This window comes from Oncorhynchus masou, chromosome 10 (genome assembly GCF_036934945.1).
Source record: "Oncorhynchus masou masou isolate Uvic2021 chromosome 10, UVic_Omas_1.1, whole genome shotgun sequence".
Classification (NCBI taxonomy): domain Eukaryota; kingdom Metazoa; phylum Chordata; class Actinopteri; order Salmoniformes; family Salmonidae; genus Oncorhynchus; species Oncorhynchus masou.
In genome coordinates, this window is record NC_088221.1 from 34,769,499 (window position 1) to 34,785,284 (window position 15,786).

Genomic DNA, 15,786 nt, shown 5'->3' on the forward strand with positions numbered 1-15,786 from the left:
AGCTAACATCTTCCAGGGTCTGGGGAGAGAGAGATGTGTTCCCATTAGGGCTAGCTAACATCTTCCAGGGTCTGGGGAGAGAGAGAGATGCATTCCCATTAGGGCTAGCTAACATCTTCCAGGGTCTGGGTCGAGATGTGTTCCCATTGGGGCTAGCTAACATCTTCTAGGGTCTGGGTCGAGATGTGTTCCCATTGGGGCTAGCTAACATCTTCCAGGGTCCCGAGATGTGTTCCCATTAGGGCTAGCTAACATCTTCCAGGGTCTGGGTCGAGATGTGTTCCCATTGGGGCTAGCTAACATCTTCTAGGGTCTGGGTCGAGATGTGTTCCCATTGGGGCTAGCTAACATCTTCCAGGGTCTGGGTCGAGATGTGTTCCCATTGGGGCTAGCTAACATCTTCCAGGGTCTGGGGAGAGATGTGTTCCCATTAGAGATACATATATAATTAATTTACACTTTTGTAGAAGTTGATATTTTTGTAGAAAGGGAAATCATGTCTGAAATTTCCAAGTTGAAACTTCAGAAGGCTTTTAACACCTCAAATACATTTCCTGCATAGCAGGGAAGTTCTCCTGCAACAGGGGGTTTAAAACAGGATACTTCATCCGTATGGGCAGACAATCCTGATTGTGAAAATGGATGACACTGGGCTACTTTCCAATATCCACACTAGTATACCACTTCAAATGCATGAATGGTATGTTAGTGTGGACATAGGTCTCTTGTTGTCGGGTCAAGTTTTTGTTTATGTTGGTTTCACCCATAGTCCTCCAGGCTGACAATGTGACGGACTGGCCTGGTTTAGAGCTAACTAAAACATAGCCGGAGGGAGGACTATAATGTGTTTGATGATTAATTGACATTCAAATTCCTTGCATACTCATTTGAACTTTTAATGAGGCAACATTTTGTTTTGGGCTGGTTCATCTAATCCATGCAAAAATATTCCCTGACAACTGGAGAGCCAATAGACAAACAGTGGGTACTGAAGGTGCACGAGGTTACTCAGCCTTCTGTCTATGTTCTAGTGACCCTACATATGAAAGTGAATGGGGTGCAGTATGGCACAGTACTAGGGCTCATCAGTTAGTCTATTTAGGCTGGCCCCCTCAGTCCCTTTGAGCTGGGGCTGTGAACTATTCAGACCCTGGTGTGTGAAGAGCACAGCACAGCACAGCACAACACAACACAGCACAGCACATCACAACACAGCACAACACAACACAGCACAACACAGCACAGCACAACACAGCACAGCACAGCACAGCACAACACAGCACAGCACAGCACAGCACAGCACAGCACAACACAGCACAGCACAGGGACAACACAGCACAGTGCTCTAGTTTCCTAGTCTGCTCTCATTAATTTAATTCTCAATTTACATAGCCTACGCATGTACACATGTACATATGCACACACAAGGCTTACTTAAGGGTTACGGGTGGAGAAGTCAGAGTAGCCCCCCTCTTTCATCTTCTCATCTGCCCTCCACCTAACAGGTCCTAACAGGTCCCAGATCAGTCAGAGGTAGTGATGATGGTTCCCTGCAGACTTCTCGCATGACTTCATTATCAGCAACTGGCTACTAATAGAGCCAGATAGGAATGCAGGGCAGGGGTGTGAAACTCATTTTGCCCTGGGGGCTGCATTCAGTCTCCAAAGAGGTCCGGAGGGCCGCACGGAAAATTGGTTATGATTCCTCGCCGTCAAAATTTGCAACAAAAAAAAGTAGAAATTTTCTATGCTCCCTGACTTAGCTTTAATTTGGGTGATTATTAGTGAGCTGGACAGTCAAGAAACTGTATGGATGTAGCTCCATTGTCATTTCTACACAGTTTCCATCTAGTTTTAGTCATTTTAAAGTATATTGAGTTTGTTCATCATTAATAACATTATTATTTTTTGGGGGGACAAGTTGGTTATATTTCAGTCTTCTGTGATGTATATAAAGTGTAATATTGGGATACAAACTCAACATGGAATACATGTCAACTCTATATCTGACATGGTACAGGTGTCTTCTGTTTTTACGTCCATAACCATGTGTGTGAGGTGGATACCTTTGTTTCAAAGTAGCTTTGTTTAAGACTACCAAGAAGCACTCTGTGTGACCCTGATTTAGCCCACTGCAGTAAAAGGTGGAGCATGGAGCCCTCACTTCTAATGCCATAGCATGTTTGTGGTGATTTGCTACACAACCCCCTCCAAATCTATGACATAGTCGCAAAATCACAGTTCTATATCTAAATATATAACGTAGTTGTAACAAGAGGGACTGTACAGGCCTATGTCATAGGCCTTTTTTAAGTAGGGGCAGTGCCGCTTGAAGCTGGGAGATATGTTTTAATCATTCAGTTTCTTAATGATGACACCCAATCCATTATTAATGGCTCTGGTTCCACCATGGGGACCAGGCAGTGCTGGGCTGGGGCTAACTAACTCTATACAGTATTAGCATTAATTCTAGTGCTCTCCATTTGATCTCAGTGTAATTACCCAACAGATTTACCCTAAACATGCTATCAAAAGTTTGATGTTAAATAAAGAAGTCCCTGGAAACGTTTTATTCATTTTTTATTTTGTTCTTTGAGTCTTGTTTGTTCTCTAAGAAGAAGCAATAGGAGAAAGCTACATGGGTTTTATTATTATGCTTCCTTTTGTACTTATTGTTATGGTCAGGGTAGCTGAGAAAGTTTCAGACAGTGTTTCAGAGTCTTTCAGATAGTGAAGAGAAACTTGAAGAGAAACGCTACTGAAGAGAGGTGGTGTTTCTGTGAAGTGTACTGTAGTTTCAGATATCAGTTTTATTATAGTAGAACTAGATGCAGTAGGAGCAAGACCACTTCCCCACCTGGGAGTTTCAAGCAGAAACTTGACCTAAATGCCCAATTTACTTAGAATTAACTATCCCATTTACTTCAAGATGGAAACAGATTTGTTTTTACTAAACTCACATTTCATTATTTTCAATTTTACTTTTTTCTGTTGAGGGCTGGCGGGTCAGCTCCCTCTGAAGCTGACGATTTAACATTATTTGTGTCTCAAATGGCTATCCCTTATGTAGTGCACTACCTTTGACTAGGGCCCAGATGGATCCGGTCAAAATAAGTGCCCTATAGGCAGAAGGGTTCCATTTAGAATGCAACCTTTATGTTGTCGGACATTAATATTTCATAAAACTCTCCAATTTCTTGCTTATGCAATTCCCACATAGGATCATTAATGAGAGAAGTGGATCCAGTCAGCAAAATACAGCAGGAGAAACTAAAGCATAAAGTGTTGTTGGAGCCCAGCAGCACATGTTGTTACTAAATAGCCCTTATTGTCAGATGGATTATTAGTCTACAATATGCTCAATTGTGAGAAGCATGTCAGTGTCAATGCATACTCTTTCAGTCTGCTGTCTTGGAGAAAAATCCATGTTCTTCCAAACAATTATGCATCCAAATCTTTCCTTCCTACTGAGGTGTCCACTTGTTCACTACTCCCCACAAATTCAAAATAATTGGATTGGTGTAGGCATGCGCTAGAGGAAGTTTCCATACACCAATCATTTTATTCCAAATTCATGAGGGGACGTGAACAAGTGCACACTTTGGAAGAAAAGGAGAGATTGGGACACACACAATTTATTATTGCTTTAAATTGAAGAACTCAAGAACCTACACACTGTCAATGTACTGTATGCCCCAATGGCTAATCATATCAACCACAGCCATGCTAATAATTTCATGTCCACCACAAGAAAGAAAAACCTACTGTCATTGAGTATTGCCAACTTATAGACAATGGCTCTTTGCCCCTTGCCTAAGACCTAGGGGTGAAACCAATCCACGTTTGTGTTGACTGGAGAGGTCCAGCGTTGTGGGCGGGCCTTAGGGGGCCTGGCTCACGCTACTGTACCTCCTTGCCAATCCAAAGAAAATATTTAAATACTGGTCATTTAATTGAGCAAGACACACGCAGACAGAAATACACATCAATCTCAAATAAAGCATCCAAACGAGCAAAGCAGTGCCCCTCTGTCTCACTATGTGCCATGTATCTGATGTATCTGATGCTGTCTGGCCATAAGGAGTATTGCATGTCAATATGCAATGACTTTAATGAAACATTTTTGTAGGGGTTGATACATTTTCTATTAGGGCAAAACAAATCTGACAAATTTAAAGAGGAAAATACAAACTAGAAGCCTTTTGAAACCTCAAATACCCTACAAGTTTGTAGAACTCAAGAACCTACACAAATTCTCAGCAACAAAATAGTGATCAAATGAAGATCCTAAATCTGTTTAGTACGACGGAGGGGTGCTGTTTCGCTCGCTCGGATGCTTTCTCAGGTGAGTTAGCTTCAGCCACTTGAATTGAAGAAACATTGGTGGGTGCAGAGTGCACTGTTCGGATGCTGGAATTATTTTGGTCTAATCTGCAAAGGTCTCCTACTTTTTTAAGTGAATTGTTTGACAATCAGATGAAAACGTCATGACTGGTTGTGTTTATTAAAAGGTAATATATTTTTTACAGTTATATTACATGTCTTTATTATGAAACCCATTTAAAAAAATTGTACACCTGCTATCAAATGCCCGTCCAACTGATTCGTTCGGACGCTGGCCCTGGGCTGGTGTTAACACGCTGTTCCTAAACTGCATTAGAGAGCTCACAAATGTAACAATATGAATGTCGTCATACAAAAAACTCCCTTTTGCCCTCCTCCAAGCAATGAAATATTGAGTATGACACAGGAGTAATTGCATGGGAAGTAATCAATTAGACACACAATTGGAAGCGACCTGAGGTCTGGAAGCTGCCAGCCGAGAGGAGAGGAGAGAGGTGGAGATTGGAGAGAGAGAGGTGGAGATTGGAGAGAGAGAAGTGGAGAGAGGAAAGAGGTGGAGAGTGAGAGGAGAGAGGTGAATACAGATAGATAGAGGTAGAGAGAGAGGAGAGGTGGAGAGAGGAAAGGTGGAGAGAGGAGAGATGGAGAGAGGAGAGGAGGAGAGAGGGGATGTGCAGAGAGGAGAGAGGTGGAGAGTAGAGAGATGTAGAGAGGGGAAAAGTGGAGAGAGGAGAGGTGGAGATAGGAACGATGTAGAGAGAGGAGAGGTGGAGAGAGGAGAGGTGGAGAGAGAAGAGAGGTGGAGAGTAGAGATGTAGAGAGATGAGAGATGGCAAGGTGGAGAGAGGAGAGATGTAGAGAGAGGAGAAGTGGAGAGTTGGAGAAAGGAGAAAGGAGGGGTGGAGAGAGGAGAGAGGAGAGATGTAGCGAGAGGAGAGTTGGAGAAAGGAGAAAGGAGGGGTGGAGAGAGGAGAGAGGTGGAGAGTAAAGAGAAAGAGAGGTCGAGAGAGGGGATAGGTAGAGAGAGGAGAGAGGTAGAGAGAGGGGAGAGGTGGAGAGTGGAACAGAATGCCAGAGACACAGTGTTCTAGTCAAAAGCAGTGCACTATAAAGGGAAGATGGTGCCATTTTGGGATGTAGCCTTGGACACGAACTAATCTCAGCTCTCTTCCTGTGGGGGTTTCTCATAAAGACAGAGGCCAGTCTGGGGAGAGGCTGTCCAAAGACTCTTCGGGACAAGAGTCCACTTGTCCTTTATTTTCACCTTGTCCTGTCTATCTGTCCAACCCTCCCTCCATCCATCCCTTCATCTCTCCTGTGGGTGTTTCTCAGACAGACCGGGGCCAGTGATTCTGATTCTCCTTCTTAGTCCTTCAAGGAGAGACTGTCACAGATTTCTCTCATTCGTTATTTTCACCTTGTCCCATCCATCCATCTATACCTCTATCCCTCCATCCCTGCTGTTCACCATTTCATGATCCATGATGCTTTCACGAAACACTGAGCAGAGCTCGTTGAAGTTAATGTATGATCATTAAGATTTTCCCCTTGATAAAATGCAGGGCGATGAAGAGCAGATAGAACACAACATTCTCTCTCTGTGTGTGTGTGTGTGTGTGTGTGTGTGTGTGTGTGTGTGTGTGTGTGTGTGTGTGTGTGTGTGTGTGTGTGTGTGTGTGTGTGTGTGTGTGTGTGTGTGTGTGTGTGTGTGTGTGTGTGTGTGTGTGTGTGTTTTCCAAACCTGCCTCATACACCACAAATTCCCTCCATTATTGTTATGTGAAAGTCTTAATATGATAAATGAACAAAGAGAAAACAATACCTTGAAAAAAATCCATAAATGTATCATTCTTGTGCAATACTAAATGCCTAGGTTTACCTCCAATGTACTCTCTTCCAACCATATACGTACCAGTTTAACTAACATTGATGAGATATATAGAGAGAAAGAGAAACATGAGGGACAAGAGACGAGAGAGAGAGAATGAGAACGTGAAAAAGAGAGAAATAACAGATGGACTGTGAGTGAGTAGTGGATCCAGTCTTGGCGTCGTGTGCGAGCAGCGTGTGTGTGTGTCAGCTAACCGTGTAGGGAGAGAGAGAGAGAGGATGTCTGGCAGATGGGGGAAGAGATTTGATGCTTTTATTTTGGACAGAGAGTAATGGCAGCATACAAGCAGTACAAATAAATGGATGAGCAACACTGACTGAACAAAACTATAGGGAAACAGGCAGGGATACTTTTTTTAAAAATAGAAAATGTGTAAACTGACATGTTCATCTGTATTATTTATTTTATTGAGGTGGATATTGTTGTGCAAACTCAACAGGCAGCAATTACCATGTGAATGCACTGAGCCCAGTTGCCTCAGCTGCTATCTACAGTAACTGTTGTGTTCATGGTGACTCAAAAAAGAAAGAAAGAAGAGAAGCAGAAGAAAAATGTTTGCTTAAGCATGAAAATAGCTTTAATTGGTCTGAAATGGAAAGCATACCGTAGCTGCACGTTGGAAATGTCAAACAAAGTGGCAGTGTTTAAATCTTGTCACTGTGCTGGGGGAGACATATAATTCACTCCAATCATCTGCTTCTGGAGAGACAGATAGGGACAGGCAGGTTCAGTTAGGGACAATAAATTGTTTGGGAGAGAGGGGAGGATTATATGAAGACAGATACTCGTGGATGGAGAGAGAGAGAGACAAAGACAGAGACAGACAAGATACAGAAAAAGACAGAACGATCTAGTAAGTCCTCCTGCTTCATCTTAGTGTGTTTTAAAGTGTACTTGAGTGTTTTTCCTGTTTCATATTGCCTAAGGATGACTAAGGATAACTGAAGCCTGATTGAAAGGGGCCACAGAGGGACTGAGATGCACACTACACAGTCCCAGCAAACCCATGAGTGTTCCTTCGTTCTACAAAGTCTCCTACACAGACCCCACTGAAAAATCAATACAGCCATATCAAAATATACCAGCTCCAAATTGATTTTATCCAGGACAATTTCTACCTCCTAGGGATTCAGGTCGGTTCCAATACCAAGGGGTCTGTTTTATCCGTCTCCAGATTAGCCCTGTGTGTAGTTAATAACCTTTATTCTCGTATATGTCGCTTATAGATCATATCGATCGTTTTGCAGAGAGCAGGGTATAAAAGGAATGACAAAATCATATGACGGGGAGATGAAAGGGGAGCCATTATAGGCGTCTTTGCCACAGTGACGGAGAGAGAGGGGGTCTGCGGATGGCGGGGTGTGTGTGCGTGCGTGTGCGTGCGTGCGTGTGCGTGTGTGTGTGTGTGTGTGTGTGTGTGTGCACATGTGTCACAGCCTGAGACCCTGAGACCAGCTCCCAAGGCTTGATATAGCAGGAGCATGACACAAGTCGTGGAGGAGAGTGTCAAAATAGATACAAAGAGACGAAGAGAGACACATAGAAAAAGAGCATGTGCAGTCACTCTTCCTACTCTCCACACTACTGGCCCAGGGACATGGATGGGACAATGGCATTTCAAACACCAATCTGCCTCTTTTCACTGTGTCTGCCTCTGGACACTCAGTGGTATCCGAGCTCAACCTAGTATCCCAGATAGGACTCTTCGATAGGACTCTTCGATAGGACTCTTCGAATAGGACTCTTCGATAGGACTCTTCGATAGGACTCTTCGATAGGACTCTTCGATAGGACTCTTCGATAGGACTCTGTGATAGGACTCTTCGATAGGACTCTTCGATAGGACTCTTCGATAGGACTCTTCGATAGGACTCTTCGATAGGACACTTCGAATAGGACACTTCAATATAGGAATCTTCGAATAGGACTCTTCGAATAGGACTCTTCGAATAGGACTCTTCGAATAGGACTCTTCGATAGGACTCTTCGATAGGACTCTTCGATAGGACTCTTCGAATAGGACTCTTCGATAGGACTCTTCGATAGGACTCTTCGATAGGACTCTTCGATAGGACGCTTCGAATAGGACTCTTCGATAGGACTCTTCGAATAGGACGCTTCGAATAGGACTTTTCGAATAGGACTTTTCGAATAGGACTTTTCGAATAGGACTCTTCGAATAGGACTCTTCGAATAGGACTCTTCGATAGGACTCTTCGATAGGACTCTGTGATAGGACTCTTCGATAGGACTCTTCGATAGGACTCTTCGATAGGACTCTTCGATAGGACTCTTCGATAGGACTCTGTGATAGGACTCTTCGATAGGACTCTTCGAATAGGACTCTTCGAATAGGACTCTTCGAATAGGACTCTTCGAATAGGACACTTCAATTTAGGACTCTTCGAATAGGACTCTTCGATAGGACTCTTCGATAGGACTCTTCGATAGGACTCTTCGATAGGACTCTTCGATAGGACGCTTCGAATAGGACGCTTCGAATAGGACTCTTCGAATAGGACTCTTCGATAGGACTCTTCGATAGGACTCTTCGATAGGACTCTTCGAATAGGACTCTTCGAATAGGACTCTTCGAATAGGACTCTTCGAATAGGACACTTCGAATAGGACACTTCGAATAGGACTCTTCGATAGGACTCTTCGATAGGACTCTTCGATAGGACTCTTCGATAGGACTCTTCGATAGGACGCTTCGAATAGGACTCTGCGATAGGACGCTTCGAATAGGACTCTTCGATAGGACTCTTCGATAGGACTCTTCGATAGGACTCTTCGATAGGACTCTTCGATAGGACTCTTCGATAGGACTCTTCGATAGGACTCTTCGATAGGACTCTTCGATAGGACTCTGTGATAGGACTCTTCGATAGGACTCTTCGATAGGACTCTTCGAATAGGACTCTTCGAATAGGACTCTTCGAATAGGACACTTCAATTTAGGAATCTTCGAGTAGGACTCTTCGAATAGGACTCTTCGATAGGACTCTTCGATAGGCTGCTTCGATAGGACTCTTCGATAGGACGCTTCGAATAGGACTCTGCGATAGGACGCTTCGAATAGGACTCTTCGAATAGGACTCTTCGATAGGACTCTTCGAATAGGACTCTTCGAATAGGACTCTTCGAATAGGACTCTTCGAATAGGACACTTCAATTTAGGAATCTTCGAATAGGACTCTTCGAATAGGACTCTTCGATAGGACTCTTCGAATAGGACTCTTCGATAGGACTCTTCGATAGGACTCTTCGAATAGGACTCTGCGATAGGACGCTTCGAATAGGACTCTTCGATAGGACTCTTCGATAGGACTCTTCGATAGGACTCTTCGATAGGACTCTTCGATAGGACTCTGTGATAGGACTCTTCGATAGGACTCTTCGATAGGACTCTTCGATAGGACTCTTCGATAGGACTCTTCGAATAGGACTCTTCGAATAGGACTCTTCGAATAGGACTCTTCGAATAGGACTCTGTGATAGGACTCTTCGATAGGACTCTTCGATAGGACTCTTCGATAGGACTCTGTGATAGGACTCTTCGATAGGACTCTTCGATAGGACTCTTCGATAGGACTCTGTGATAGGACTCTTCGATAGGACTCTTCGATAGGACTCTTCGATAGGACTCTTCGAATAGGACTCTGCGATAGGACGCTTCGAATAGGACTCTGCGATAGGACTCTTCGAATAGGACTCTTCGAATAGGACTCTTCGATAGGACTCTTCGATAGGACGCTTCGAATAGGACTCTGCGATAGGACTCTGCGATAGGACTCTTCGATAGGACGCTTCAAATAGGACGCTTCGAATAGGACTCTGTGATAGGACTCTGTGATAGGACTCTGTGATAGGACTCTGTGATAGGACTCTTCGATAGGACTCTTCGATAGGACTCTTCGATAGGACTCTTCGATAGGACTCTTCGATAGGACTCTTCGATAGGACTCTTCGATAGGACTCTGTGATAGGACTCTTCGATAGGACTCTTCGATAGGACTCTTCGATAGGACTCTTCGATAGGACTCTTCGATAGGACTCTTCGAATAGGACACTTCAATATAGGAATCTTCGAATAGGACTCTTCGAATAGGACTCTTCGAATAGGACTCTTCGATAGGACTCTTCGATAGGACACTTCGAATAGGACTCTGCGATAGGACGCTTCGAATAGGACTCTGCGATAGGACTCTTCGAATAGGACTCTTCGATAGGACTCTTCGAATAGGACTCTTCGATAGGACTCTTCAATAGGACGCTTCGAATAGGACTCTGCGATAGGACTCTGTGATAGGACTCTTCAATAGGACGCTTCAAATAGGACTCTGCGATAGGACTCTTTGATAGGACTCTTCAATAGGACGCTTCGAATAGGACTTTTCAAATAGGACGCTTCGAATAGGACTCTGTGATAGGACTCTTCAAATAGGACTCTTCGAATAGGACTCTTCTGGCATGGCAGAACACTTTTTTAAATGTATATTATTGATATTGCTTAACTGCCCCAATGGAAACATGTCCGTGCCTTTTATGAATATCATTTTCAATCCTTCTCAAAGATAAGTATAGTACTACCCAACAAAATACATGGTGATATATACAGTACATGAATGTTCTACCGATTATGCCGGATGACAATGCAGAATTGTATAGTGGATGTGTGCCTGCGTGCGTGTGTTTGTAGACCAAATAAAACAAAGAGTAGTGGTTTAATATCTTCACGGTGTCAGATTGAGCCCGGAGAGAGACAGAAACCCACTGCTCTATTCATGCTGAAAAGGTGAAAGAATGCTAGTCCTACACTGTGTTACAAAACAGAAAACATACAGTACACTGTGCTCCTATGGTGTGGTCTCTGGACGTTGTCTTTTCAATTCCTCCTCCATGTCTCGATCTCTATATTCATTTTACTTTCTCTGTCTCTCAAATCTCTCTCTCTCCCCATCACTCTCTCTCTCAGTGAAGACACACCAGCGACCATTGCTCTCTCTCTATCTCTGTGTCTCTCTCTCTCTCTCTCTCTCTCTCTCTCTCTGTCTCTCTCTCTCGCTCTCTCAGTGAAGACACACCAGCGACCATTGCTCTCGCTCTCTCTCTCTCTCTCTCTCTCTCAGTGAAGACACACCAGCGACCATTGCTCTCTCTCTCTCTCTCTCTCTCTCTCAGTGTAGACACACCAGCGACCATTGCTCTCTCTCTCTCTCAGTGAAGACACACCAGCGACCATTGCTCTCTCTCTCTCTCAGTGAAGACACACCAGCGACCATTGCTCTCTCTCTCTCTCAGTGAAGACACACCAGCGACCATTGCTCTCTCTCTCTCTCAGTGAAGACACACCAGCGACCATTGCTCTCTCTCTCTCTCTCTCTCTCTCTCTCTCTCTCTCTCTCTCTCTCTCTCTCTCTCTCTCTCTCTCTCTCTCTCTCTCTCTCTCTCTCTCTCTCTCTCTCTCTCTCTCTCTCTCTCTCTCTCTCTCTCTCTCTCTCTCTCTCTCTCTCTCTCTCTCTCTCTCTCTCTCTCTCTCTCTCTCTCTCTCTCTCTCTCTCTCTCTCTCTCTCTCTCTCTCTCTCTCTCTCTCTCTCTCTCTCTCTCTCTCTCTCTCTCTCTCTCTCTCTCTCTCTCTCTCTCTCTCTCTCTCTCTCTCTCTCTCTCTCTCTCTCTCTCTCTCTCTCTCTCTCTCTCTCTCTCTCTCTCTCTCTCTCTCTCTCTCTCTCTCTCTCTCTCTCTCAGTCTCTCTCTCTCTCTCTCTCTCTCTCTCAGTGAAGACTCTCTCTCTCTCTCTCTCTCTCTCTCTCTCTCACAGTGAAGACACACCAGCGACCATCTCTCTCTCTCTCTCTCTCTCTCTCTGAATAGGGTGCCACTTGAGATTGCAGCCAAAGAAAGCAGTGCATGGTAAGATCCACAGCAGAGCACAATGCTGAGAGGAGAGCACTCCAAGGGTTAAATGCACAATGGTCTCTCTCTCTCTCTCTCTGACTAGACCCAACACTGACCTCTATCCTCTGCCTCTGAGGACAGTGAGTTATGTGGGTCTATAGGTTAACTGTCAATTACTGACCCTGTCACACAATATTGTATCAGAACACCTAATGGGCTCCTGACAAAACTGGGATGTGTCCCAAATGGCACCCTATTCCCTATATATTGTACTCCTTTTGATTGGGTAGTGAACTTACGGTTCACTACCCGGTTAAAGAACGTTGGGCCAGTAACTGAAAGGTCGCTGTTTTCAAAACCCCGAGCCAACTAGGTGAAAAATCTGCCTGTGCCCTTGAGCAAGGCACTTAACCCTAGTTGGTCCTGTAAGTCACTCTGGATAAGAGTGTATGTTAAAAAAATAAAATGTAAATGTTATTAATTTCTCCGGTTCCAACCATAGCTCAGAACTAGCTCCATAGCTACAACATAGAATATGTTATTAGTGCAGAGCAAAACTCCCCTCAAGCAGTTTACATATCGGGACAGCTCCATCTGGGAGGTAGTAAGACAACATAAGTTATGTCAGTTAGTCTGAGTCTTTTACTTGACTGCATACTGTAACGGCGTTCTTCGTTTGTTGAATGAGAGTCGGACCGAAATGCAGCGTGTTGGTTACTCATGTTTTATAATGAAACAAATGAATCGCGGTACATGAAATAACTGATATAAATAAATAACAACAAAACGGAACGTGAAACCTAATTACAGCCTATCTGGTGAAACTACACAGAGACAGGAACAATCACCCACGAAATACACAGTGAAACCCAGGCTACCTAAATACGGTTCCCAATCAGAGACAACGAGAATCACCTGACTCTGATTGAGAACCGCCTCAGGCAGCCAAACCTATACTAAACACACCCCTAATCCCAATGCCTACAAAAAACCCAATACAACAACACAATAACATAAACCCATGTCACACCCTGGCCTGACCAACTAATTATCTAAAACACAAAATACTAAGACCAAGGCGTGACACATACATTCTTAGTAATGGCTGTATTCAATCCGTATCATGGAAGTTCAAATGCTACAGCTAGATTGAAATTAAAAGGCAATGTTACCACATTAGTAAAGACTGCATTCATGGTCACGAAGCATATGTCAATTCGTATCATAATAATGTGTATCACGCAATCTGTAGTGCAGATTGAATAGAGCCGTAAGTGTTCGCGATCCCTGTGGGAAATGTACATATGACCTTAACAATTCTAGTGCCACACGTTTCCCAGCAACAGTCCTCCGCCACGCACACAGCCACACAAACAAGAACACCTTTTAATAGCATCATAATCATAAACTGCTGAGTTTAATCAGCACAATGGTTGCACTTCAAAAAGGTTTAGGGCCTTTTTCCTGGCTGCTTATTGTTCAAGGTCAAGTATGCTTGTGTAAATGCTAGGGGAAGGATGATAGCATCTGAAGAGAATGCATCAAAACCCTGTCTGTATAGAGAGACTGGACGTGAGAGAGAGAGTGAGCGAGAGAGAGAGAGAGAGAGAGAGAGAGAGACAGAGAGAAACTACAGATGGAGAGAAAGAGTAAAAAAAACTAGAGATGGTGTGAGAGAGAGAAAGAGAAAAAAATAGATGGAGAGGGAGAGAGAAAGAGAGAGAGAGAGAGAAAGAGACAGATAGAAACTAGAGATGGAGTGAGAGAGAGAAAAAACTAGAGATGGAGATGGAGAGAGAGAGAGAGAGAGAGAGAGAGAGAGAGAGAGAGAGAGAGAGAGAGAGGAAAGGTAGAAAATAACTACACCTCCCATTTTCACAAGTGCTTTTAGCGGCTATGAGAATGAGGGGATATGCTAAACAACAGTAATAATAATCCACCTTAGGGATTCCGAGGGAAGATAACTATATCCTGATCCTAAGTAACCTGTCTTACCTAGGTATCTCTGAGAGGGATCAGGCAATTACTGTTCTTGTTCTCTGTTTATCTACCTTGCCTCCCAAATGGCAGCCTATTTCCTACTTAGTGCACTACTTTTGACCAGGGCCCATAGGGAATAGGGTGAAATTTGTGACGAAGCCCCAGTCTTCGTTCATGGTAACTAGGCCATTTTGGAGCTCGCTGTCATTAACACAGGAGAAAATATGTTGTAACGTGGATATATGTAATTGTAACCTAATTGCAATGCACTCAATAAAAATACAGGTATGTATGTACAGAAAACACATTATGAATTCACGCAAAAACAAACAGGGAAATGGATGGGGTATGTATGACTGCAGAGTACTGCAGAGTAATTGCAGGTAATGGAACAATGTTACAATAGTGTGTGCGTATATTGAGGAAGCTTACAGGGCAAGAAGAGGCTAGTTTCAGACCATGTTGAAGTAAAAGGCTACTTGCTAATGATAAATGTAATATTTGCTTTGACACTTTGTATTTCCCAGCATGTACTGTACATGCATCACCAACACCCCTACCAGAGGGCCACATCTGGTTAACATTATCAAGTTCTGCTGGGGAATTGGCAAGCCTGGTTCCAGATCTGTTTGTGCTGTCTTGTCAACTCATATGGTCGACCAAACAGATCTGGGATCAGGCAAAGCTCGGGGAGCCTGGTTAGATCTCTGTGGATATTGGTGCTAAAACAAAGCATACAAAATATGACATATACATCTTCCCAAGGCCAGGTCAGGTGTCAATTCCCATTGAGAAAGATTGTATTTCAGCCAAATGAAAGTCTGGACAAAACTTTCTGATGCAGAGTTAGGTCAACTGTGTCTTCCTCTCGCTACGAGTGTAAAGAGATATAATTCAAATCTGTCAGTACAGTACATCTCTAACCACCTAACATCTAGACAGACACTAGCTCTTAAAATAACAGATCTATTCATTTAATTCTCATTAAATTGATCCTAACATTCGGTTCCCTCTTCACAGACCTTGGTTTACTGCTTTCATTGCAGTAATTTTCTAGCAGAGCTTCTGACTTAACACTCAGTCACACAATGACAGGATTTCACTGAAGTTAGTAGCAGGACGGTATGTCTCTGAAAAGAGGAAATGAAAGATTTCAGAGCTTTCAGAGCTTCAGACAGAGGATAGCCATCTTAGACACATACCTGTGAGGTTCTTCAGTCCCAGCTGGCGCAGGCCAAAGTTCCCATCTCTGCGGTAGTTGAGGAAGATCGCCAGAGCGTAGCGGTCTTCATACATCTTAGTTCCTCTGATGATCCTCAGGTTCTCCAGCGGCAGGTAGTCAAACTGGTTCAGAGCCACCAGCACATAGCCTGTCACCTCCCGGATAGACTGGAAGAGGAGAGAGATGACAGGGAGAACATCAGACACTGCAACACGAAACAAGAGCCACGGAGACAATCAGACATAGACAGCTTGGTCCCAGATATGTTTTGTCCTGATCTGTTTGTGATGTTTTCCCAACTCCTAGGGATTTCATGAATGACAACGACTACAGATCTGAGATCAGGCTAAAGTAGACACAGAGCAGCTTTGAAAGCTGATTCACCATAAGGTCATTTCCACCTATCCACTCAGTCACGATGAACCCATGTGAGGGGGAAACCCCACGGGGG

General features: G+C 43.8%; 1 protein-coding gene across 1 annotated transcript in view; it reads right to left on the reverse strand.

The window, feature by feature from the left end:
• The window catches only part of LOC135547567 (receptor tyrosine-protein kinase erbB-4-like), a 638,243-nt gene that overhangs the window by 240,915 nt on the left and 381,542 nt on the right, over positions 1 to 15,786 (reverse strand). The window contains exon 3 of the mRNA XM_064976681.1: positions 15,316 to 15,502. Within this exon, the coding sequence (XP_064832753.1) occupies positions 15,316 to 15,502 (187 nt within the window). The remainder of the gene's footprint in view (positions 1 to 15,315; positions 15,503 to 15,786) is intronic.